General features: G+C 53.3%; 9 protein-coding genes across 11 annotated transcripts in view; 6 read left to right on the plus strand and 3 right to left on the minus strand.

Moving 5' to 3' along the window:
* Positions 1–36: 36 nt before the first annotated feature.
* On the minus strand, positions 37–1390 carry H257_00124 (the record flags this gene model as incomplete). 2 transcript variants are annotated; one of them, XM_009822659.1, is made up of 6 exons in its annotated part: positions 37–185; positions 251–396; positions 528–906; positions 989–1087; positions 1188–1223; positions 1283–1390. In XM_009822659.1, the coding sequence occupies 6 exons, from the start codon at positions 1388–1390 to the stop codon at positions 87–89; spliced, it is 867 nt and encodes a 288-aa protein (XP_009820961.1). In that variant the 3' UTR covers positions 37–86. The 2 variants fall into 2 exon arrangements, with proteins under 2 accessions (XP_009820961.1, XP_009820962.1); XM_009822660.1 differs by lacking the exons at positions 37–185; positions 251–396 and having other exon boundaries at positions 495–906.
* A 61-nt stretch (positions 1391–1451) lies between these two features.
* Positions 1452–5102, plus strand: H257_00125 (hypothetical protein). The gene is made up of 7 exons (XM_009822661.1): positions 1452–1832; positions 1931–2501; positions 2575–2747; positions 2795–3361; positions 3410–3631; positions 3675–4132; positions 4413–5102. Exons 1-7 carry the CDS (start codon positions 1530–1532, stop codon positions 4981–4983), a joined length of 2865 nt encoding a protein of 954 aa, XP_009820963.1. The 5' UTR covers positions 1452–1529; the 3' UTR covers positions 4984–5102.
* A 215-nt stretch (positions 5103–5317) lies between these two features.
* On the plus strand, positions 5318–6438 carry H257_00126 (hypothetical protein). The gene is made up of 4 exons (XM_009822662.1): positions 5318–5690; positions 5746–5868; positions 5921–6087; positions 6136–6438. Exons 1-4 carry the CDS (start codon positions 5332–5334, stop codon positions 6321–6323), a joined length of 837 nt encoding a protein of 278 aa, XP_009820964.1. The 5' UTR covers positions 5318–5331; the 3' UTR covers positions 6324–6438.
* Positions 6439–7548: 1110 nt separating this feature from the next.
* H257_00127 (hypothetical protein) lies at positions 7549–9101 on the minus strand. The gene is made up of 3 exons (XM_009822663.1): positions 8972–9101; positions 8685–8900; positions 7549–8594 (listed from the first exon to the last, which is right to left on the minus strand). The coding sequence occupies exons 1-3, from the start codon at positions 9053–9055 to the stop codon at positions 7716–7718; spliced, it is 1179 nt and encodes a 392-aa protein (XP_009820965.1). The 5' UTR covers positions 9056–9101; the 3' UTR covers positions 7549–7715.
* Positions 9102–9825: 724 nt separating this feature from the next.
* H257_00128 (hypothetical protein) lies at positions 9826–11978 on the plus strand. The gene is made up of 3 exons (XM_009822664.1): positions 9826–10417; positions 10485–10577; positions 10713–11978. The coding sequence occupies exons 1-3, from the start codon at positions 9869–9871 to the stop codon at positions 11919–11921; spliced, it is 1851 nt and encodes a 616-aa protein (XP_009820966.1). The 5' UTR covers positions 9826–9868; the 3' UTR covers positions 11922–11978.
* A 275-nt stretch (positions 11979–12253) lies between these two features.
* H257_00129 (hypothetical protein) lies at positions 12254–13407 on the minus strand. Its single transcript, XM_009822665.1, has one exon. The coding sequence runs from the start codon at positions 13362–13364 to the stop codon at positions 12300–12302; it is 1065 nt and encodes a 354-aa protein (XP_009820967.1). The 5' UTR covers positions 13365–13407; the 3' UTR covers positions 12254–12299.
* A 159-nt stretch (positions 13408–13566) lies between these two features.
* Positions 13567–17042, plus strand: H257_00130 (the record flags this gene model as incomplete). Of its 2 annotated transcripts, XM_009822666.1 has the most annotated exons (8): positions 13567–14064; positions 14111–14780; positions 14916–15025; positions 15078–15539; positions 16202–16400; positions 16457–16562; positions 16606–16870; positions 16926–17042. In XM_009822666.1, the coding sequence occupies 8 exons, from the start codon at positions 13567–13569 to the stop codon at positions 17016–17018; spliced, it is 2403 nt and encodes an 800-aa protein (XP_009820968.1). In that variant the 3' UTR covers positions 17019–17042. The 2 variants fall into 2 exon arrangements, with proteins under 2 accessions (XP_009820968.1, XP_009820969.1); XM_009822667.1 differs by having other exon boundaries at positions 16202–16562.
* Positions 17043–19108: 2066 nt separating this feature from the next.
* H257_00131 (hypothetical protein) lies at positions 19109–19901 on the plus strand. The gene has a single exon (XM_009822668.1). The coding sequence runs from the start codon at positions 19165–19167 to the stop codon at positions 19819–19821; it is 657 nt and encodes a 218-aa protein (XP_009820970.1). The 5' UTR covers positions 19109–19164; the 3' UTR covers positions 19822–19901.
* A 2443-nt stretch (positions 19902–22344) lies between these two features.
* The window catches only part of H257_00132 (hypothetical protein), a gene marked incomplete at both ends in the record, with an annotated part of 5874 nt that continues 3829 nt past the window's right edge, over positions 22345–24389 (plus strand). Inside the window, one exon of the mRNA XM_009822669.1 lies at positions 22345–24314. Coding sequence (XP_009820971.1) covers positions 22345–24314 — 1970 coding nt within the window. The remainder of the gene's footprint in view (positions 24315–24389) is intronic.

A 24389-nucleotide genomic window follows, 5' to 3' on the forward strand; every position in this document is an offset into this window, starting at 1 on the left:
AGGAACAACCTGTTGGAGATGCGTGTCCATGTACGTACGAGGGTTAAATCTATTTTAGCGTTAAATAGTTGCATGACCTAATAATATTAATGCCGCCTTCTGGTTTGCCGATACATGTTGAGTTCGTAAAAGTCCCAGTCCGAGTTGGAAGTCGACAGCACCGACGACGATTCAAACAGAGCAATCTATCATGACCCCCATGTTGAGGCAAAGTGCCGTTTATATATCATATACGTCAAGCAAGAAATACCTCGTACATGGCCAACTGCATACGAAACGACTCGCTGGGGCACATCACTGGTCGTTTTCGCTTGACATAGTCGTACGCTTGCACGAGGGGCATGTGACAGTGCTCAACCAGGTACGCCACCACGACACACACGGATCGAGACACGCCTACACCACATTGCGCCACGTCATGCACCACACTTAGTACACCCTAACGAGCCCCAACACTCTCCCGGAGGAAAAACCCGACGTCTACGTCTACATATCCCATCTTGTTCAAAGCGCCTACTATGACCAACCTGCAACGCAATGCACGAGCACGCGGCCGTTCGTGTGCTTGGCGCGATGAATAAACGCGCCCGCAGCCTTGATGTGTTTGGCCAGTTTCTGGGTCGGCGAGTCGAAGAGATGGAGGTGGAGGTATTCAAAGTGGTCGGGAAAGTGGTCGTTGCATTGGGTCGCGACATTGCACACGTGGGTGATGCCGGCTTTGCGGAGGTCGGGCAGGTGGCTGGCGGCGTGGTCGTTGCCGAGGAAGAGGAACGGAAGGATCTTGTCCATCGAGTGTGGCGTCGCATTGAGTCCGAGGAGGCGGCCCAGCCAAGACGACATGGTGTCCAAGAGCGAGGCTTCCGAGTAGTCATCTGGAAACGAAGTCGTCAACATCTTGTGCTGGGCCTGATCGAGGTACATAGGGATGGTGAATTGGACGACTTTACAAGGGCAAAACTGAGCTAGGCTGCTACGAGGTCGTCGTCACCTCTTTGTTCTTTTGTTTCACCAGCATATATGCACTGCCTTCGGACGAACTTCGACGCAACAGCTTGGGCTTGACTTCGACTTTGCGGCCTTCTGGTGGCTACATATTTATACCCTCTTAGTCATGCTGATACACGCTATGACTGCAAATTGTTGGCTTCAAGGGGGAGGGGGGTGTTGTGAGACTTGCGGTTCCTTACCTTGGATGTCTTGGGGCTGGACGATGTACCAGCTTGCTACATGACATGAATCACCATAAACCCATGAAACTTCACGCAGTCAAGTGATGGCCTACCTGCTCCTCTGCATGCTGCCCCGCATGGACTTTGCGGGACTTTGGTTGTGGCGATTTTAGGGGCGACTTGCCTTTCTTCGTCTTCCTAGCCTCGCCCCATCCTGTCATGTCAAGAACCAATGTATGCAGCAAATGATTGCACTCTTGTGACACTTATTTTTAGATTGGCGTCGTTTTCTAAGTCAAACGTCATCCACCTCCAGCGCGACCTCTGCGTGAGCAGCGACCTCCGACACAACCACGACAAATGGTGTCCAATGGAGACGAGCATATAAGGCCATCCACCAATATGCAGTCACAACAGCAGGAAGGCGACGATGACTTTGAGGCCCTGCTCATGGCGCCAACTGTGCCCGCGCCGGATACGTCGACCGACCACGACGTCATCGACCAGGTCCAAGAAGACTCCAAAACCCACCTTCTCAAGGCGTACGTGGACGATTTCGATGGTGTCGTCCCTGCGGCAGAAGTAGTCGTCGCGAGCATTCCGCTGGAGGTGGTCCAGCAGCGCGAAATTCAACTCGAACGCGCTCGGATCCAACGCGCCCAGGTGTGTGTGGACGTCCTAAACTACAGTCATCCTTATCCGTCCCCAGCAACTTCACATGAGCGATGTCAACAATTGTGAATGGATCGTCCGTTTTGTAGGAAGAAGCCAATGAGTACCAAATGCGGGAAACGCTCTTAGCATACAAGGAGCAAAAAGCGCGTGACCGCCTTGCCGAGGAAGCCATCGCGCACACCAAAAAGATGGCGGCCAAGGAGTTGCAAAGTTTGCAAGTCGTCAACTTGCAGTCCAAGTCCCTCTGGCATGTCTACCACCAAGCCGAAACGCACCTCAAGAACGTCCTCACCCAGCAACAAGCGCATGTGCAGCACACGTACGGCACCATGTCGTCCCCTTCTTCGTCGTCACACACCCACCGGCGGTACCGCACCGAGTGGGCGTCCATCCCCCAACCCATCGAGATCCACGTGCACATGCTGCGAGCGGTCAAGGACAAACTCCCCCAAGGCCATTACGTCCTGCTTGCAACGCTGTACGATCGGCTGGGGGGCAGCCCTATCTCGTGGAGCGTCGCGGGGGATCGCGGCATCGGCACCGCCCTCCCCGGGCTCACGACCCCCTTGAGTCACCGCGGCCACTTTTACAACACCGAGCTGCCCGTGGACCAAAACGTATACGTCGTGTGTCCCCCCCAGCACGAACTTCGACCAGGTGCGTCGTAGGAAGTAGGGACGACATCAAAACCATTGAAGCCCAACAAATTGTATGAACAACAATGGGCTAGCCAATGTGGTCGTGTTCGAAATGTACCTTCTCAGCGGTGCGAACGCAACCAAGGATGCCGTCGTGGGCTGGGGTGTCCTGCCAGTGTGCAATGCCGACTTTGACGTGCTGGCAGGGCGATTTAAAGTGCCGTTGATCCGCGGTGATGTGGACCATACGATCACCAAGTTTCATGTACTACGATTCCTCGTTGCGATAGAATGTTCACAGAGGATTGGTAGGAAATCGAGCACATGTACTTGACCGACTTGTCGTCGTGGCTGTGCAACATGTACGTGACCGTGCGCCACCTCCCTCGGGAGCGCTTGGACGCCACTGGCATGCTCCAGCGCGAGTACGACGTGGAAGTGGACGTGATGAACCAGCTTCTGAAGCTCGAAAGCACAGATCGAGACCTATTAGCCCAAGGCACGTACGACGACGATATCCACGTTCAAGCACGCAGAGAGCAGTCGTCGTCGTCGCGACGGCGGAGGCGACCGCAAAACCTGCTGACCCCCACTCCCGTGAGCTTCTCCAACACCGTATCTTGGGGCAAAGATGCAGCCAAAGTGAAAACGAGGAGAAGAACTAAGCCACGACACGCGTCAACCAAAGTGACGCCCATCGACGCGGATGCAGCTGCGAACGACGCCGACGACAATCGCCATGATATGTTTCATCATGACGACGAAGACAACTCCAAACCATACAAATCAAGGTCATGGCGGCAATGGTTTCGACGGCGGTGGCGCCGACGGCAAGGCTCTAAGGCCTCCAGATCCAACCTCCTGTCACAGACCCCCCAAGTACGACACGTCTACCTTCACAACTCTCTGACACATGTGTGTTTTCAGGAGGCGACGACGACGACGAGAGACCTTTTTCTTGACAAGCATGACGACGACGATGACAAGGACATGCTGGACGATCCATTCCCGCCTGTCGACGCCCCCGAGCCCGCCCATGCCCAAACGTGGGAAGGGTTTACGTTTGCTACCAACCAATACATTGGCGACGAGGTCGCCAAGCACACCCGGTTCCAAACGGCTCGTAAACTGCGGTACCTGAAGCAAGAGGTACGACGACGACGAAGATATGCATCACATGATTATTTCCTAGCTCTTTGCCGACATGGGGTTCAACAAAGCGACGACGATGCAGTTTTGGCTCATGGTCGTGTTCTTGTGTCTCGCGCTGTGGCTACGAGTGTACGTGCACTACCTTGGCCAGTGGCTGTACCTCCGTGCCGTCAACGTGCCTGTGTTTGCGTTCAACCCGCAAATGCTCACGGTCGTGCTCAAGTACACGTGGAACACGGTGCCGACACCGACGGAGATTGGTGTGATCGCCGTGGGGGTCGTGTTCAACATTGCCACGTTTATCGGGCTCATGGGGATTGCGTCGGCGTGCCAGAAACTTCTCGGCGAGTTCCCCGACATTGGGAGCCGGTTCATAGCGTGCTTTGGGTTGGCGACGGTGTTCGATCCGATGTTGGTGCTCGCCATCGATTTGGTCCAGCACAACTACGACTGCGCGTCGATCGGAGAATGCAAAGATCCGTCGTCATCCTCATGCAGGTATGTATCGCCAAAGCAAGACCCTGGGAACAAACGACATGTCGATCTTTCGACCTCGCAGTGCAAATTTTCTATTCTGCTTCGGGTTGGGTGACCACCTATGGATTTCAGTGGCCTCCGTAGAGCATGCATGTCCAATCCTGGTGCTGTGTACATGAATCCAGGAGCCAAGCTAGCTTGACCATGTGTGGACGGAATATGCTTATGTTTGGCCTTTGATTTAGAATGAGATGAAGGAAACTCTTGTAGGAGATGTGATTGATTGAAGAAACGACTGTAGGTGTGCTGAAGGTGACGCGTTCAAGCTGTACCAACGCTTTAAGAGCGAGGAAGGCACGGGGGTGGTAGGCGCCGTGCTCACGCTGCTCGTGTACGGCTTCCTCATGAGTGTGGCGGCGGTCGTGTTCTACACCTACTTGTTGCATTTCCACATGAACGGCCGCATGCTCGACGTGTACCGGCGCATCCACGCGCGGGAAGGCGTGTTCTTCGTCCCCAACGATTTCGAGGTGTCCGACGCCGACGTCGCCGCGCTGTGCGATCGGGCGGCGCGGTGGAAGTCCATGACGGGCACTCAGCGCAAGACCGCCGTGTGCGAGTACGAGCTGCGCGACCCACTGGACCCGGCGTTCGTCGAAACCACGGTGCACATTGCCATCTTCAACCTCGAGCTGGACGGGTCGCGGCAGCTATACCGCCATTTCATCAAGAACCCCGACGGAGAAATCCTCGAAGTATTTGGCACCATCTCTGACAGCCTCGGTTCCCAGTACGCCGCGCTCGAGTCGGCGCTGTTTCAGACCGCGCCACCCGAGCATGACACTCATACGGGTTTATTTGATGCCCTGTAACATGCTCATAGCAATTGAAAACTTCGGTGTGCTAAGGATAACTAACGTTAACTACAGTATGCGCTTGGTGGGTTGCAATGCATGTGCGACCGGTCAAACAACATCAGGACACAATGCTAGTGTCCAATGCCTACGATGACGGCGGTTCGTTGCTGTCGGACGCTTATACAATACACTCTGCCAACGCTTTAGCAGAGAGACCTCGTAACGTCCTACCGGTAGTACCTCCCTCTCTCTAAGTGCCATCAAGCCACCATCATACCACACAGATTCACAATGTAATGGACACTATCCGGATACTTGAAATCAACCGGATAACCACAAGTGGTTTTCAAATTTGGCGGGGACATGGAGCGATGCTTTTCGCACCGCGATGACGGTGCTGTCGCATGTGAGAATGTGGAGAAGGAGGTAGCGATGATCACATCTGATATTGGCATGATGCTGTGGCATGGACCTTCCAAGTGCGGGAAGAGTTCGTTGGCCTTCCAATATGCCTTCGACCTCGTGAGGACAGCAACACCGCAAGGCGTGGCCGACATGTCCTCCTCCAAGGCATCTGACCCGTTGCCATACGTCGTGCTCGTATGCCACGAAAGTATGCGAAGTATGCCCGAGCGCTTTGTCCCCATTAATCCGTGCGAGGCGTGTCAAACACCCATGAAGAGCGGCCGAGACGTCCTCCACTGGGAACGTGTCCGGATGAAGTACGATCTACATGTACCATCGAAATGTCCCCCCGTCCATGCTCAATGAGTCCAGGTACCTGCGGAACGCTTCCCAGCTGTGCCATTTCGCATGTTCGTTGCATGTCCTTGGTGGCCGACCCATTGCTTTGATCGTGGACGACTTTGATTTATTCTGGCAAGACGAACCTGCCACCGAGTACGGTCTCCAACGACTTGCCATCGATCACTTCCTCAACTGGTCCTTGTAGCGCGGCATTGTTCCGATGTCTAGCACTCTTAAAGGAAACCATGGAGTTTATGCATCGAGTGCATGGCATGGGCCATGTGGTCGTGATTTCATCGACGGCGGCGTACAGCAAGGACGAACGGCATCGTCTCCGCCGATGGTTTTCTCTCTTGCTCGAGCTCGTTCCAGGTATCGTGTCCATTATGCTTCTCCTTCGAGCAACCATGTACATGGCAGACGCGTCGCATCCACAAGCGTTTGCAATGCAAGAAGAGTTGCCCGCGCCGCCATTCTCCACGTCTGTCGCCATCCGAGATTGGGCCGCGTACCTGCCGCATTTCCCCGTGCCATACCGCGTTCTGTACCATTTCGAGCCCAACGCGCGCAACCACGACGGATGCTTTCGCTTCGTTCATGCCGGTTAACCAGCCACGTGTCCAAAAAATGATATGCCTACAGTATGTAGTGGTATTACTATTTAATAACTGTAAGCACTCTGTTGTTGCTTGAGGCAACCACATGTGTGGAGGCCAAGACGGGATAACGTCAAGTGATGTCGTTGCAATCGAATTGTTTGCGGAACGCCCTCATGTATGACCTGAGTTCGTCGATGAGCACTTCGGTGAAAAGCGAAATATCGTTTATTTAGGGTATTTAGGGATTTTCGTCTGTATTAGGGATATATCGGTGTTTGTTTAGGGTATTTTTACAACCGTGCGACGCCATAGTGGTATTGGGACTGGACAAAGCGATCCTGCAAAGACATCCGAGGCGACCTGCTAGGATAATATATATGCTCGCTGGTATTGCGATGCACATGTCAAGGAGATGTAACAGCCAACTGGACGACCACGTCGACATCACTTGGGGGGACGCTGTCTCATCGAGACAGTCACGACGAGTGAACATTGTACTGTGGGCGGCTTTACAATGAATTGTAAGATTCCAAAGTGCGCGTTGCTGTGGCAAGGTCGTTCGCGTTTGACGCTATCGATTTCGGTGGCGCACTGGGCGATTGGTGTTGCACCTGTCGTTCGGGTGAGTGTTAAGCTAATGCAGCGCGTCCAAGCTCATCTACCTTAATCGGACGAGGAACGTTCTCATGCTACTGTGCGACAACGTGTTATTGTTGAACCACGTCCAACAAGCGCGGCGGGACATATCAACCAGCACAAACGCTGCAAGAACATGCGCCTCATCAACAGTTTCCTCGCCAAGTCCGTCTACTCGACTCGTCGAGTCCATCTGCACCCACACAGTTCCATACCTGCCCTTGAAGGACTTGGCCGCAGAATTTTAGGTGAGGATTCCTTCAAGCTTGATTGTCTGGTGCTCCTTCCAACTTCACCCCCATGAGCAACGGCCCGTACAGCGGTAGATGGTGCTCTACCTCGTTCAAACAGAACACGGCTACGAGTTTTTGCTGGATGAATTTCAACCCCAACTTGAGTTACATCATGGGAACACTCCAGTACGACTGTCGCTCGTCGCACATCATAGCCAACTGATGTCTGTGACATTGCAATACCGATCGTCCTTGTCCGATCCGACGGTTTCCTCTGTCATGTCCACAGGACGGTGCGTCGTGCCTCGTCCAGCATTCGACCGCCGCCAAACCGTGTTTGGGAGGCATCACCACGTCTCATGTAACGTTGTCACAAAATTGATATTATAATGGATGGACGGGAACGATTCGCAACTGAAAGGGCGAAACATGACTATTACTACTACGTGAGGAGGGGTGAGGGAAGGCTACACCTCGTCGTGGGTGGCGCGCTTGTCGTCCCGGTGGAATTCTAGCTTTAGACAACAACAGGTTACGCGATGAGGTCGATCTCAAGCTCGTGGCCGTCCGCCATGTAAAAGTTGTCCACTTCTTTGTCAATGTCGTCGTCGTTGAACTCGTAGTCGAACATGCCTTCGAGCTCGGGGTGTTTGTTATGGTCAAAAATACATCCGGACGATTGGGCCCTGGGGGTAAGGTTCGTGGTCGCGCCATCTGGCTGGGGCTCGGGGGACGAACGATGATAGTCATTGTCGTCTTGATTGGACGAAGGCGACGACGAGTGCAACCGCGTCTGGCCGAGGCAGTAGCTTAGCCCTTCCTGCTCCACGCTGGATGTCCGTACCAACGCGGGGGGGGGTTGGTACGGCTTTTCCAAAAACTTGTTTCGGGGGGTGATTGCTGCTACACCTCGTCCTCCGTCGTGGTGACGATGGGGGTCTCCTTCTTGGTCGTGGAGCAAAGCAAAGCTTGGGACGACACTGGGCATTTCCGCCGACTTGGGCGTGGGCAGATCCAGAAACGTGTCAAAATTGCATCCAAAGTCCATGTCCGGGCCGAACAAGTGGTCATTCGGAAGCAGGGCGCCACCTGTAGCATGTGGCTGGTTGGTCGGGGGGTGGAGATGGTGGGGCATGATCGAATAGTAGTGCGCCGACGGCGTCCCCACGCCCAGAAACCCTCCCCACGCGGTGTCGCCGAGCATGTGCTGGTTGCTGGTCTGGATGTGCATCTCTTCGAACGCGTTGCCACAGTTCAGTTTGCGCCGCGGGGTTCGGGGTTTGGGGCCGCTGTGCATGTCCAGCGCATTGTTGCGCTTCTTGAGCAAAGGTTTGATCCATTTCTTGGGCAAAATGTCCACGGTGGCCTTGGGCTCGACTTTCACGTTCGAGTACATGTCGTAGCCCAGGTTCTATACCGATCGCTCCATGAGTATGTGGTACGGATACGAATGTGATAGCAGCTTGAGCTGTGTTATGTCATTGATGGTGTGGTTGTCTACCTCGGTCGCTAAGAGGATGCATGAATGTTTCTGCTGCATATGATGGTCGTGATGGTGAAGCGGTAGCGACGACGTCGATGTCAACGTGGGCGGACTCAAGCCACCTTCGGTCGCCATGCTTTTCTTCTTGAGGTTCGCAATCCACTGCGCCCGCACTTGGTTGTTGCCCTCGCCACCTTTCTTTCCGTCAGCGGTTGTTGCTTCCATGGCTTTGTTCTAACCAAGGTGCGAACAAAGACAAGATGAGAGATGTCGCGTCTCAGCGGTAGTGGCACATGCTGTAGTACCCGATGCGCAACCGAGATGGGAGACACGAGGACGGGGCCATGGATGGTGGCGGTGCGGATGTTCGACAGATTCTTCTTGGACATGCTCACCGTCGTGGGGCAAAGATGTAATAACGTTGAGGTGCCAAAACGTACAGGATGAAAGGCAAAACGCACGCTTGCTTCACATCTGACTGGGAAAACCAACTTTGAAACCCCCTCTACGGTAATTAAATACCCGATCGTTACAGCGCTGACATACAAATAGCAAGTATAAAGACTGTCCAGTGGAATTAAATTCACCTCGACGGCCGTTTCAAAGTCGTTTCCTCGCCAATATGTACGCTGCTGATGCCAAAGCAATGGCTGCCATCCTAGCCACTGATGACACGCACATGTCCATGTTACATTCAATGTCGTCGACAGACGCATGTATTCATGATGCTTATGAGAACGCGGGGGGTGCACGGATCTACTGTATGTGTGTGTGACGTCGGACCTGTTGGCATCGATCTCGAGCGACGAGACCTCAGCACCAGGACGAGTCATATTGTCCGGCGTGTCATTGATTCGAAGTGGATGAACGGAGGGCAGTTTCATTTTCAATGAAATTGTAACGCTTCATATGTCAGTATCTATCGCTAAGGACCATCGTGCACTTAGTATCATGTTCTTAATATGACCAAGCGAATGTCCTCGACGTCGGCATTGCAAGACATACAGTTGCATCAACGCCCTGGTCGTAAATATCCAACTCGATCGGCCAAGTCGTCGCCCGCTCATAATACCCGAAATGAACCGCAACCTTCAAAACTACACTCTGTCCACCTGCAGCAACTTTTATCCTTACGAGAATCTAAGTTGGCCCCTGCTGTGACCTCCGCCTGCCACATCACTGCACCTTCTGCATCCACAAACATGTATCCGCCACCCATGATCCACCACCAACAAGTACAAGCACGACCACCACACTTGGCAATTCAGCCACCGCTTCACAAAGTCGAATGCAACCAAGATGGACACCAACACACTAGCACATTAAACATCCACGAAACTGCATTGAATTCCCCTTCCCTCGACACGAGACAAGATTCCCCTGCTGTACAACACCCACCCAACAAGTTACAGGGTCGTCGACACCTTTGGCACACCAAAAACACTGCGAAGGCTGAGGCTACAAACCCTGCTCCGACCTCCACGACAACGCTGGCCAGGTATCGGCGGCTCATTGGCATGTTTGCGCGAAGGCAGGCGATGCAATACCTCGTTCTGACCGCGTCAATCGTGGCCACCAAGCGCCATCGAGCGGGTCGAGCCATCCAACGGACCTGGAGGCGCCACGTCATGTATCGGAGGCGCATTTGTGCGGCCACCTCGGTGCAGCGAATGTGGAGGGGGCATGCTGGTCGATGTGTCGTCAAACGCTTGACTAGCCGGCTAGCCAACCAACGTTGTGCTGCGCATCACGTATGGGATGATTATTGTCCATATTTAAGCTCTGGTTACGAATATGTCCTTCTTTGGAGCACTGTAGATTGGTATGGCCGCACGGCGGTGGCGACGGAGGGTCGTCAGTCGGGCATGGCGGCGGAAGCTCTTGATCACACGGTCGCATGCATGCCTTGTGGTACGTACGACTACGCTGTTGGGATTATTGTATCGAATATAATACACATGGGTTGTGTGGAGGTTGGATTCGTTTATCGTGTGTAATGCTAGTTAGCTGGTTCATCTCATGCCTTTTCGCTACATTATTGTGCAGATTCAACGGGCTTATCTTCGCTTTACCCATCGACAACACCAGCGACAAGATCAGCGGCATCGTGCTGTCGTTGCCATCCAAACGGTGTGGAGACGAAGGCGCCAAGCAGCCAGCCGAATTCAATCGTGGGTGCGATGCCAACGCCGAAGGCTCAGGAGTGCGCAGTGGGTGTGCTGCGTGACCAAATGTCAGGCGGCATATCGCATGCATGTGGCCTCGACAGCGTTTCAAGCGTTGCGGCACCACACGATTCAACTCCAGCGCCGACGACGTGCCTTGATGATTTCCACACCAAGCCCTTCCGAGAGCATCATCAACACAGGGCGACACGACGTCGTAAAAGACGGGCTGAATGGTGACCAACCCGAGGATGCGGTAGTGGCACATGTTGACCCTTCAATTGCTGCGAATCCATCAGTGGGGCGCATCACCCTTCCCGACTCGACGACGGATCTGACCCGTCCAATGGTGCGCCACTCCACCGCCAGACCGACTCTTGCTATTGATATCGTCGAAGCATGTCCCACAAAGGTCGAAGAGGACGCCGAACTGGTCGCCACTCCGAATGAAATGCCCCTGACGGTGCGACTTAAAATAAACTCAAACATCCTCGAAGCATGTGCCGACGCTGATGCTACGTCGTCCGATGACACGAGTTGGCACTTACAAGTCGATAAGGCGACCACCCCACCCACCTTGCACGCCGTTTCGGCATCTACCACTGACCAAGACATCTACCCTCGGGCACTCTTAAGTGCTCCTTCATTTGCCCCAGTAGCAATTGCCCCCCCTCCATGCACAAACTCCATCGAATCCACCCCATCACATGACATATACGACACATCCTTGGCAACCGATGCCAAGTCTCCATGTTTCCATCCGTCGCTCACGATCTTTGTGACCCACCACTGGCGACCTCGCCATGTTTACCGCCGTCGCAGTCTCCTAACCCTACAGAAGTGGATGCGTGGCTACCTCGCGCGGCAAGAGGTGCGGCGTCGGCGTCGGCAAGCCCTCGACACCCTCCGCCAGTGGATGACCACGACTTGTAGCTCGGCCTCAACTCCTCTAGCCAAAGACGTCGACACTCCCAGTGCCTATGTGGACCCAGGGATATTCCCCGTGCATGGAGCTGTACCTGCAGGCTGCCACGTCATTAAGTCCGTGTATGTATGGACATGGGACGCGTCGGTAGAGCGATGGACTTAACGTTGATTTTAGGACAGGTTGACGTTACGGTACAGTGTACCACAGTAAGTTAGTCTCGGTTGCTGAGTGCCATGGCATCAGCGCGCGTGAAAGTATTGGGTAACGATAATGCTTGGGTACAGGTAGATGGGGAATACGGTAGGTCTGTGTCGTCTTCGACACCTGTCATTTCCCTGACAAGCAAGCACCCATACTATCCATGATGAGCAATTAGCAATTTTAGGTTAACTTCCCATTTTCAAGTCGAATTTCGGCATGGCTAGCGTGTGTAACGTATCCAGTTTTGGAGGCTTTCTTGTCAAAAAATACCGCGATGTGATTGGCTCAATGGGAGTGATCATAAATATTGGTACAGTAATTATAAATTGGTCATTTACTTCAGCTTGCATTATACGTAACCGACCGAGAAATCGTCTGGGAGATTGTGTAGACGTGGCCTGTGCCTTGTTCTGGTGGCACAAAAGCCGTGCCAAACGACGGGGGAGATGGAAATGATGGAGGGGCAACGGACGGGATGGATGGCGGAGGCGTTGTGGACGATGTGGCCGCAGACGCCGCGGCTGATAAATATCGCGACGCAGCCGCCATGGGAGCTCTGGAGGTAGTTGGTGCGGAGGAGGTGGGTCGAGAAGTACGAGTGGTGGAAGCTGGAACGATGTACGACGACGAGGTGGTTGGAAGGCCAGTAGTGGCACCACAAGATGGACAGAACTTTGCATCTGGAACGATCAGAGGTGCGTGGCATTGAGGGCACGACGGTGAGCTGCTGGTGGAAGAAGGTTGGCGTAGACGGTGCGACGACAGTGGGAGTGGGGACGGCAAGTCGGGCATCGATGGCGCGGGCACCACGGGTTGAGACGGATTTCTACCGCAAGACGAGCAAAACTTGGACCGAAGACTCCCAAGAACGCCACAGTGAACGCAGAGAAGGTGGTCGGACGTAGGAGGCGACGGGACAGGTAGACGTGGATCCGCACTGGGTTTCCGAGACTTTTGGGCACTGGACGCGGCCTTGGAGACCACCGAAGGTCGCATGTTGCGCTCGAGGTGGGCCAACTTAGCATCGGCCATGGCGCGTTTCGCAGCTGCAATTTCCCGCGCGCGATCGACTTGTGTGAGTGTTTGGTCGAGTCGGCGCTTTTCTTCTATGTCCGACATGTCAAGCCCGTGCGAGCGTCGACTTGATGACGACGGCAAGGTTTGGGTGACTGCAGAGGTTGTGGGGGTAGTGAAGGCCAAGGAGCCCCGTCTGTGTATGGCCGCACCGCATCCGGGACAGAATTTGGTGGAAGCATGCACTTCGACGCTGCACGATGCACAAAGGATGGCGGCATGTGACGACGTGCTCGTAGATGATTGAGGGGTGCCACAGCTCAAACAGAATGCGCTCTTCATCGGCAGGAGCTCAGTGCAATGGACGCATCGAGTCCCTCTGGCCTGCATCCTTCTCACTGTGCCGCCTGATCGAAGAAGACGGTGATTTCACTATTGCATTCTGAAATGTCTTCCAATGACATTGCGGTCTGGAGTTTATCTATCCAATCTAATTGCAGCGTTCAAATCGGGTAGACCAATCATTAGCCAGAACGAGGTTATTTTAGCCAATGAATATGCTGCACATTCTGTGCAATCTGCTCGAGTTCGAATGGAGATACTTCTCGTAGTCCCTCGCGTAGCGCTGCCGCATCGACATGACGGACATGAAGACTTCCGCACGATGATATACATGGAGGACGATCATCTGCTTAGTGATCTGCACGAAGGATCCATTGCATCCATTCATGGGGGTCTCATGGACGTTAGTGAGCCTCTTGTGTATGGGCAGGTGTTGTCATTGCAGCACTTGCCGCGCAGCATGCAGGACATTGTCGCCACGTTCGCTGTTGCCACCGAGCGGCGACCTGTTGCACTAGGATCATTCGGCCTAGCTGTATCCTTGCAACTCTCCCACATATCGTCCACCATGGCTCGATTATCGGTCGACCAAAGAGACAATGCAGCGTTTAACTGCTACGTCGTGGCGCTCAGAGCCTCCGTGGTCACCATTCCCATCGCAACAAGCGTCACCCTTCACATTCCATCTCTTCAAGACGCTCCAGCCGCGTCCAAGATCACTCGCGCCATGGAACGCATTGGACCGCAGGTACAATGCTCATCCTCGTTTGTCTACTAGCGTGTCGTCGCTGTAGCTACTGAGCGGGTCATTGGCCTGGCATGGCCGCGTCCTTCCCATCACGTGGCGCCACACGCTCGAACTTGCTCACGTGTGCATCGACGACGACGCATCGCGTCCTCGCGTGTCCATCATCGACGCGACCACCGCCATCGCCATCACAATCACATCGCCTCGAGTTCACTTGTCTGCTGCCCAACACCCCCGTCCAACTCCCTCCTTTCTCATCGATTCCATCTTCACCCACGTGAGCACCCACATGGCAGGCTACATCACGGACCTCCATCGCATCGTGTCCACCATCGTCCACTCGCTATACCCGCCAGCCGCGATGCCCCTGACCTTGCCGGTGGGTATGGTACTCAGCGGTGCGCCTGGTGTCGGCAAGTCGCATCTCGTTCGTCTGTTGCACGCGTCGTTCCGTGCGTTCCCATCACGGCTGCACTGCGTGACCGTGTCTGCCCCAGACCTGTTCCACACCCAAGTGGGGCGTTCGGAGGCGCATCTCGCGGGCGTGTTTTCCGCGCTGAAGGCGTCGACGGTTCCGACGCTCGTGTGCATTGAAGACTTGGATGCGATCGCGTCCATGTCCAGCACGGTCGCACTGGACCAGTCGCTGCTTGGGGTGTTGGTAGCTTGTTTGGACCAGGCCTCAAAGCAGCCTTCCTCCCGCGTCTTTGTAATTGGTACAGTATATATATATATATATATATACATAATGTATCTCATGTGCCCACACCGTATCTCATTTTGATCAAGTGTGGTATCCCGGAGGCGAGATGATCATTCTCAACGGTCACTATATCGTACGACGATTGTAGGCACGACGAACCGCCTGGACGCAATCGATGCGTCCGTACGCCGCCGGCTCTTGCACCACGTCGCATTGCGTCCCCCCAGCGAAGCCGACCGCGTCTCCATGCTTGAGCTGGTAAACCCCTTGTCGCATGGTTGGGCCTTCCTACTAACCACAATTCACGTAGATGTGCCGGCAATGCAGGCCGCCATTGCCGTCTCCGGGCATGTTGGCGGACGTGGCCGGTCGAACGAGCGGGTTCGTGGGCGCCGACTTGCTTCACCTCGTGCGCGAAGCCACTTTGCACTCGATCCACGTGGCCAAGCACCCGGGGGTTTTGCATGACATGGCAGCGTGGGAGCACGCCCTGTCGCTCGTCCGCCCGTCCAGCGTCGTGCAGCACCTTCCCCAAACGTCATCTCATCTGTTGGCGCCCCTGGTCGGGTTGGACGATGTGTGGGCGGCGCTGGACGTGGCGCTGCTGCAGCCGTTGCGCGACTCATCGGCCTTTCGACGCATGGGTATGTTGCCCCCCAAGGGAATTCTCATCACGGGTCCGTCGGGGGTGGGCAAATCGCATCTGTTGGCCGTGCTTGGCGCCAAGGCCCAGCAGCGTGCCACGTGTCTATCGGTCAAATGCACAGACCTGGTACGGACACGTCGAATAGAGGCATGCCGTGTTGTTGCGATAGGGACGAGGACGGTAGCATCGTAATCGAGGCCACGATGTATTATATATTTTCCGAGTCGAAATATCAACCCCCATGGACTTTTTTTTGATATACGATACATAGGATATATACAAATTCATTTGTTTTCGCCACGGGTGGATGTGTATATATTTATTATATTGTGCTTTCGAGCGAAATATCGTGTTGTGGCGTGGTTTCTCGTTGGAATTTAAATCGATTTGATTGGCTACCTCAGATGAGCTCAAAATTATTAGCCAATCAAAACCTTCTCAATGAAATTCAACCAATCAGATCGATTGTGGATCGGTTTGGTCGGCGCGATTCGATTGCACCCCCTCCCCAAATTTGTATCAAATCGACAATATATTGTCTTTCTTTTAAACAAAATTTGGCTGACTTGTGTGCTGATTCTTTGCCAAATTTATCGATAGATTATATTCGTTGTCCTGATATATATTTTGTACGTAAACAGGGGAATCCTGTGGTGATTGGTATCACACACTAATTGAAGTCACACACACGCTAATTCGACATGTTGATTTCTTGCAATCTGATTGGCTAAATCCTTGTATGACATACACGAGCAGATTGACAACAACTACATGCATGCTGTTGGTAGGTGACCAAGGTCGTGGGCGGGACGGAAGCGGCATTGGCGGCGCTATTTGCGACGGCGCGAGCCGCGGCGCCTTGTGTGTTGCTCTTCGATCAGATCGAGAGCCTCGCGCCTGTCCGAGGCTTTGATTCTACCACCGAGCAAACGTTCGACCGGGTGCTGAGCACGTTGCTGACTGAAATGGATGGCTTCGGCACCAACGGCAAGTGTAGTGTGTGACGTCGCTCGATCTGAGACAATGTCACAACTTTGTGGTAGACATGCGACAGTGCACAACCCACGACGAGTTTGTCCAGCAGCATGTCGTGGTGGTAGCGACGACGACGGCATCGATGCTGTTGGATCCGTCCATTTTGCGGCCAGGGTACGCGGTGCTTTTAGCATGGATGGTATTGACGGCATGGTAGACGGTTCGACGTGGAGATTACGTTGGGGCTGCCCACCGAGTCGGCTAGGCGGGCGGCGCTGACAAATTTGGTGGCGGGGACCCCCGTCTCCACAGATCACCAGTCGACGGAGGCGCTCGTGGCGGCGCTGACGGACCGAAGTGAAGGCGCGACCATTGGCCAGCTCCATGCAATCTTCCAGGAAGCCGCCATGTTGTCGTTGAGGGAATCGATTGATGTGACGGAGATTCGCGCCGCAGCGTTGGAACGAGCATGCTGTCAAGTGGTAAGAGATGCATGCAGGGAGGGTGTGAACGTCTTTAACAGCGAGGGGGTGGTAGATGGGGGAAACCAAATGTGTGGACGTCCACCATGGCGACAACGAAGAAGATGAGGAGTTAGAGGATAAACTCAACGCAATGTCGTTGGAATAACTCGAATAGAGCTATATGAACGTTGTTTGCGAGTTGGATTGTTGTGGTGGTGATCAAGAGAAATCGACTCCACACATGCACCATTCTCGTCAAGTCTGACCCCTCAGCTCTGTGAATCGAAAGACAAAGGTGTGGCTGTGTCGAATGATTGCGCTGCCTGAACACCGTGGACGTCCCCCACGTACGCGGCGCTGTGGTGCGTGTGATTCGGACGCAATGGAGGGCGAGTGGTGACCACGGTCTCGTACACAAGGCTGATGAAAATGGACATTTGTACATTGAAGCTTGGCTATTCGATACATTATATGTAGTGTTCGACGACGATGGCTCTGATTCGCCTTTTTGAGCTCTCCTCGATCGACAGAGTGTCGATGTGAACATGCTGGGCAACCACATGCATAAGCACTCCTTGTCCTCCACACCCTTCTATTTCCCCCGAGTAACTTCACGATGGGTCATCGCCTAGGGTGGAGAGAGCCGTGAACGATCGCCTTGCGGCCAACGCCCAACTCGTTCTGGACGCGCCAGTGTCGCCTAGACACGATGTCCGCACACACAAAGGCAATGACTCATGCCAGGATGTACACAGACGGGCGGCTTGGTTGTACATGTTCACACTCCATCATCATCTCAAGAACGATAAGTTCTCTTCCTCGTCATCGTCGTCAAGAAATGTATTCGTACGTCTACTGTGTTCAAATTGAAAATGAGCGGTGATTGCAATCATACGGATAACAAACATTGACTCCCCTACTATTAATATGTATTTTAATACATATTAATAGAAGAGGAGTCAATCGATTTGACAATACTATTAAAATAGTCGATTCGAAACTGCAGAATTGAATGTCTTATGAGAATCGATTAAAGAACCCCCTGAGCCAATCAAATCACGTCATGTCAAATTTCTGCCAATCCAAACGTTGTACCCCGAAAACCATTTATATACTCATCTTTGTAGTAGTATAGTGTGCACAAGATTAATAAGATCAAATGGATTCAAATGCTACTACTGGTACTGTAGTGCTCTCAAGTCCAAATTTGGCCCTACGGATGCAAACTCGTCCAAGGCAAATATAGCCAGTCTCTAGACTAGTTTGCCGGATAGAGCTACGCGTAACCATATATTCCTTCCTTCCCGACGTCACAGTCAAGCATGTTATTTTAAGGTCATTGTGGGTGTCTGTTGGTTTGTTTTTGGTCGGTCGGAGGGTTGTGAGGTAACCCCCCCTCCTGAGTCGATTGCCGCTGTCGAAATTGAATTTGAGCAATTTCGTCGAAATACGAGTCCAGCTGTGAGGAATGGTTACATCGCTGTAATTGGTCAAAATCCATGACGAGTCTACTGTTAGCCAACCACGACCACTTGTGCTGAACTTGAAGTAGTGATGGCAATCTGCGGGAAATCTAGTTTTTGGCCTGGGCAAAACCCACAATACGTAACGGTATTCAATTCGACAGGTTGACTTTCAAACGAAAATAACGTTAGAATACTTTTGGCAGTTATTCCGGAGTAACAAAATGTAAACAGGTGTTTACATTTTGTAAACTGACACGATTGATGAACTTTCGTGGCCAATTTTGACTCTATTTGAAAGTATTTTCATTCAACAACCTAGGAGCGTTATCTCAACGTTGCGCTCTGTTATATGAGCCAAAATGATATGAAATTTAAGGAGGTTTAGGTTGGTCTTTTTTAGGTTGAAGGTTGACGAAACCGACGAAACTTCAATAATGTTTGAGGTGTGATTTCACATGAACCAACATGAAGTTCATGAATCTGATTACATATTCGTTGAAAACTTGGTGAGAGGTCTATGGACAAAAAAATTGGGAGGATTTGGACAAGGTTTAGGTAGGTTATGTTTAGGTCAAAGTATTGAATTTTCAGTTTACAAAATGTAAACTGGGTTGCTTACATTTCGAAAACATTTTATATTCATTTTAAATTAAGACTTGTCTAACTTTTCATTCGAAATTATATTACGTTTTGCGAGTTTTGCCCAGGCGAAACCGGATTTCTCGATTTTCCGCAGCCTCTAGTAAATTTTTGAAATTGATAATTCACCTCCCATACAAATTCCTTCTACAGAACTTCGAAGTCCTATTATAACCCAAGGGTTGCACACTGTATTTCCACGTTTGCATGGTGGCCTTGATGTGGGCCTGGTACTTCCCCGCGGTCGAGACGGCACACGACTTGTACGATGTGCATATTCCCAGCGTTCCATCCGTCAAGTATGAAGGGCTTGCCTTTCTCAACGATGGGGCGCCCATAACGACCCCACTGACGTTAACGCACGCAGCCAATGCAGCCTCGCTGAACGAATTCGCAATGGAGTACCCGTTGAGCCCTGAATTCATCCGTGTGATGACGTCCCAAGAGCTTCAGGACAGAATTGTGTCGGCCACGGCAGCGTACTTTTCACTGCGCGATCCAGTGTACGTCGCCGAGGTGGACATGACCGTGATGTTGTTTTATCGAGACCAACAGGACTGCATGATGTGGTATCTCGTGCTCGATGGTCCATTGGAAGGCCACGTAATTGCGTCTCCAGTACACGTGGAGGAAGTCAATGTCGACGATGAAGGGCCGGCGGCAGTCGTGCAATACTGGACCGACAACATCGTGGTGTGCGCGCGTTCATTTCCCGAATTCTTGTACCGCACGTGGATCGAAAACCAGATTTGGTTCCAGCAGAATGAACCTACAAAGTCGCCACCGCCGTTTGTCGTCCACGAGTGTGCGTGGTACGAAGCTCAAAACCGTGCTTTGCATGATCGACGTACCAGTACCGGGTAACGTTAGTAGTTAACCCCCAAGGATGTTCACTTTTCACTTGTCGTTCGAAGAACGCTGTCAATCCAGTTTGCATGTTGTCATGTTGGAGGCTTTCGGGTGTACGAAGGAACTTTTATCCGGTATTTCAGTCCTATATCGGGTAGTTGAAGCATAAATGTGTCATGGTGGTGGGGATGTTGTTCCAGCATCGCCTTGGTCAGGTAGTAAACTGTGGATGGCCTACAGTAGTCGCATGCAACACAACAGTATCGCATCCATCCAAGGCATTCAGTGGCCACAGGACACTAGTATTTTGTACCTGTTGAGTACTGGGACTTTGATCCCTTGTAACTGTGTTTCGTTGAGGCAACTCGACTACAAAGCCATCGCTGCCGTCCGCCACAACGCACTCCACAACCCCACCATCGCCCCACTGTGAGTTGTTCGTCACTTTGTTGGACCTTTGAGTTGACTTTTCATCTCTACAGATCCTTGACCATGAACAGGATACTCCTACCTGTGAACTTCACCCATCTGTACGCATATGATAGATACGAATGCACTTAAACACTCCATCATAACAGAAATCTGTAGACATGTCGAGTGCAACGAGATGACATCCATCGGTGTCATTCGCATCGACCCTCGATGCACTTGTAAGCACCTTCCCCGCGCGTCGTGTTCTGGCTCTAATCCCAATGAAACTTCAGGTGTGTGGCAGGCAATGTACTCACGTCACTGCCTCAACGCGATGGGATATTTCCCCCGCCTTGGCCACCTTGTAATGTCCTGATAGTCTCATCTCAAACGAGGCTCACTCGAATGTCTAGGGAGCCTTCAACCGCGTCACGCAAGTTGTCGTCGCCACCTTTCCAAAAAATAGTCCGCCAATGTCGGTCGTGATGATGACGAGTGGCTGTAGATGCCTCGTAGGGAACAACATCAGTGCCATGTACGCAACCTCTGTCGCAGTTTTCTTTGTCCAACCGACGCCCCAGCATCGCCTTCAAGTCCGCTGGACGATCGCTGCGGTGGAATGAAACTCACGGCGACCCATCATACCGTGCTTTAGGCTCTCGCTGGTCGATATTTGGCAGTCGTGACCGAGTACATGGAGGGCGGCGACGTGTGGACCTATCCAACCACGCTGGCATGGTACCTCCCCCGGACCGTCGGGTTGGGCGCCATCATGTAGCAGTCGACACCCGCCGCCGCCATGACGATGCGCGTCCCAATCGACCACATGTGTTCAAGCTCACGGTGCTGCTCGGCGTACCTCTATGCCCTGCCACAAGTGGTGTGTGTTGTCAAGGTGAAGAACGTGCTGTTGGATGACCAAGATTGGCTGGCGACTTAAACCCCGAACATAACGTTAACGTTAGAGCAATTCGATTAAACAAGGGCTCCATCGAACTGTTGCCTCGTCGTCGAGGGCACTGATCTGTGGCAAATGACGGTTTTAACATGTATATGGAGGGGCACTTACTTGCCTTGGAGTTTGTTTGTATTTAATACTTCAAAGTACCTCATCGCACAGTATGGAGGATACCATTCACGTATATACTGTATCCATATCCTGTCGCTCTTCACATGTGCTTGATGTGCAACACACATTAGACAGCGATTGAAGATTGTTGGAATTCCAACAGCTACATGTCAAAATGGAGCAAAGTGCAACATGCAGTAGAATGGATCCCTAAATAGGTCGAAAACAACGAATTAAAGCCTCGTTGAGGTAGCTTTTCCTTGCAGATCCGATTTCTAAGCCAGCGTTTCAAGTATGGTTTGGACCAAGGTTGTACGGGAATGCAGGTCGTCTTCTTGGAAGGGAATTGTATACAGCCACCTACCTCACCACATATGACATCCCTACACTGTGTGGATCTCGCCTTCTCCACCAGTCACCCCTCGCTGCAACTCTGGTTATCCGGAAATTACATCCACTCTCCCGTGAAACACCAAGCGATTTGTATACAATCCACATTCACTGGCTTGACGACAGCAGTATCCGGATTGTCGAAGGGGCGACCAAATGTTCCATTTGAAGTCCTATAAATAGCTGGACATTTGAATTTTGAAAACTCCATACAAACGCCAAGAGAGATCCGCCGAATTGTCGTTGCCAACACGCGGGATGCAGGTGGGGTAGAATTATACATCTCCAAAACTAATTATACCATACTAAAATCAAGCTTAAACAGAGATAGGGCGAACTTGTCCACCGCATACGTGGAATTTCTTTGTACACCACAAACGCCCCATCTCGACAGGCGGGCACTCAACGAAGAAGGACCCCCTACGCGTGCATTCGACCAGGAAGCATTCAACAGGTGAGGACGATAGATCGCAGGGAATAGCATACAGGACGACACTTTGCCGAGGGATAGGGCGGTGGGGTTCCGTCCGAAACCCACGACCAGTGTGTTCGGCTTTTCCCATCGAGCGACGAGAGGACCGTCCTTTCTCCACGCAAATGATGCAGCATGGAAGTGACTCACACAATGATTTATACGTGTAGATCAAAGCAACATCGCATTCAACATCATGTACCCCGGAAGTGGTGCACCAGGAAGCGTTCCTCGTCGAGTGAACCCAAACCCAGTGAATGTGGGTGTCGGCGGCGGCGGGGTTCCGAACGGCCCGCAGTCGGTCGGTGGCGTCGGGTCATTGGGTCGCGGGGATTTGAGACACAGCGACATGCGCGACATTCGCGGGAACATCCCGATTTCCTCGATGGGTATGGGCAACAACCCCAACGTAGGAGTTCAAAACGCGGGCCCCCAGCAAATGTCGGGAGGCGGTGCGTCGCGCGTCGTGGAGATGCTGGAGAGCGCGAAGAACGAGTTTGAAAGCGTGCTCCAGCAGCTGAACATCAGCAAGATCGAAAACATGGAATTGGAACGCAAGATCACGGCGCAGGTGGCAGAGATGGATCAAATCCAGCAAACCATCAAGGCGTTGGAGCAGAACCAGCGCCGTATTCGTCAGCAGTACGACGACGACATCCTTCGGTTGCGTCGGCAGTTGGAAGGCGGCAAGATGATGCCGCCGACGCAGCAGCAGAAGCGGCCCCGCGACGACCCGAACGGCCAGCAGTCGATGCCGCCGCTTCAAGTAAACACGGGGGGGCCTCCCATGCTTCCGTCTCGAGGCCCGCGCGGCACGAGTCCAGTGCGTGTGGCTCCTGCGCCTCAGATGGGCCGGCCTTCCGGCTTGGACGACCGTGACCGCCCTCGCTCGATGCAACAACAGCACCCTGGTCCGTCGGACCGCAGCCAAGAGCGCCCCATGCAGCCGCAGTCGTTGGCGCCATTGGAAGGGTCACTGCATACGCCGACGGGTCGCCGTGGTCCCATCCCTGGGTTGTCCTCGCGCAACAACGATCTGGACGGCCGGTCGGGTGACGACCTTCGAGACCGTCAGCAACTGACGGACCGAGACAACCTTGGCCACTCGAAGAGCGAGAGCCGGCGCATGCAGATGCCAGGCCCCCCTGGTCCTGCCAGCAGCAACAACAACAACATGGGAGGCGAAGGGTCGGCAAACTCGTCGCCAGTGCTCAAGAAGAGCAAGTCCGCCAACAGCTCGGAGGGCAAGTCGTCGAAGAGCGGCCCCTCGAACGGTGGACTGTCGTCCAACCAACCGAGCCATGTGTTGTCTGGAGGTGTCTTGTCGTCTGGGTCGGCCCAAGGACTGCCGCTGCCATCGACTTCGCACAAGATGCATCATTTGAGCAAAATCAACTCGTCGGACAACGGTCCTGATGCTTCGTCGTCGTCGAACAACAATGGACCAACTACGCCCCCAGGCTCGTCGACTAGCGCCCCATCGACGGGTGCGTCGACTCCGAACTTCAACAACGCGGCTGCCGCCAAGCAAAGCAAGGTCAAGTGGGCGTTGAATTACACCAACTCCAACAAAGGTACGGGGGTTGCGGACACGGAGCGTCCCCATGTCGAGATGTTCCACACGTTGGACCACCAGAGCGTGGTATGCTGCGTGCGGTTCTCGGCGGACGGGACAAAGTTGGCGTCTGGGTGCCACAAGACGGCCCAAGTTTTCGACGTGCAGACTGGAGCTCGTACGTTCTGGGTCCAACGGCCGGCCATCAAGGAAGGCGCGGCGCAGGCAAACGAGGCCGAGGACGCGTACGTCCGTGCGGTGTGCTTTTCTCCGGACGGTACGAAGTTGGTGGCTGGCATGCCCCAGAACACCATTCGCATTTGGGACATGGCGTCGAACGAAGAGGCGCCACCGCTCATCGGCCACGAGGCGGAGATTTACTCGTTGGATTACGTGGGCAACCACATCGTATCTGGGTCGGGGGATCGAAAGGTGCGACTCTGGGACGCGCGTACGGGTCAGTGCCAAGCCATTTTCGGCAACGAAAGCGGCGGACCGTCGGACGGCGTGACGAACGTGGCGCTGTCTCCCGACGGCCGTCTGTTGGCGGCTGCGTCTTTAGACAAGGTCGTGCGCATCTGGGACACCCAAACCACGCAGCTGATGGACCGGTTGGAAGGTCATTGTGATTCCGTTTATTCGTTGGCATTTTCTCCTGACGGCAAGAACATCATCTCTGGCTCCTT

The sequence above is a fragment of the Aphanomyces astaci genome (genome assembly GCF_000520075.1).
Source record: "Aphanomyces astaci strain APO3 unplaced genomic scaffold supercont1.1, whole genome shotgun sequence".
NCBI lineage: Eukaryota > Oomycota > Saprolegniomycetes > Saprolegniales > Verrucalvaceae > Aphanomyces > Aphanomyces astaci.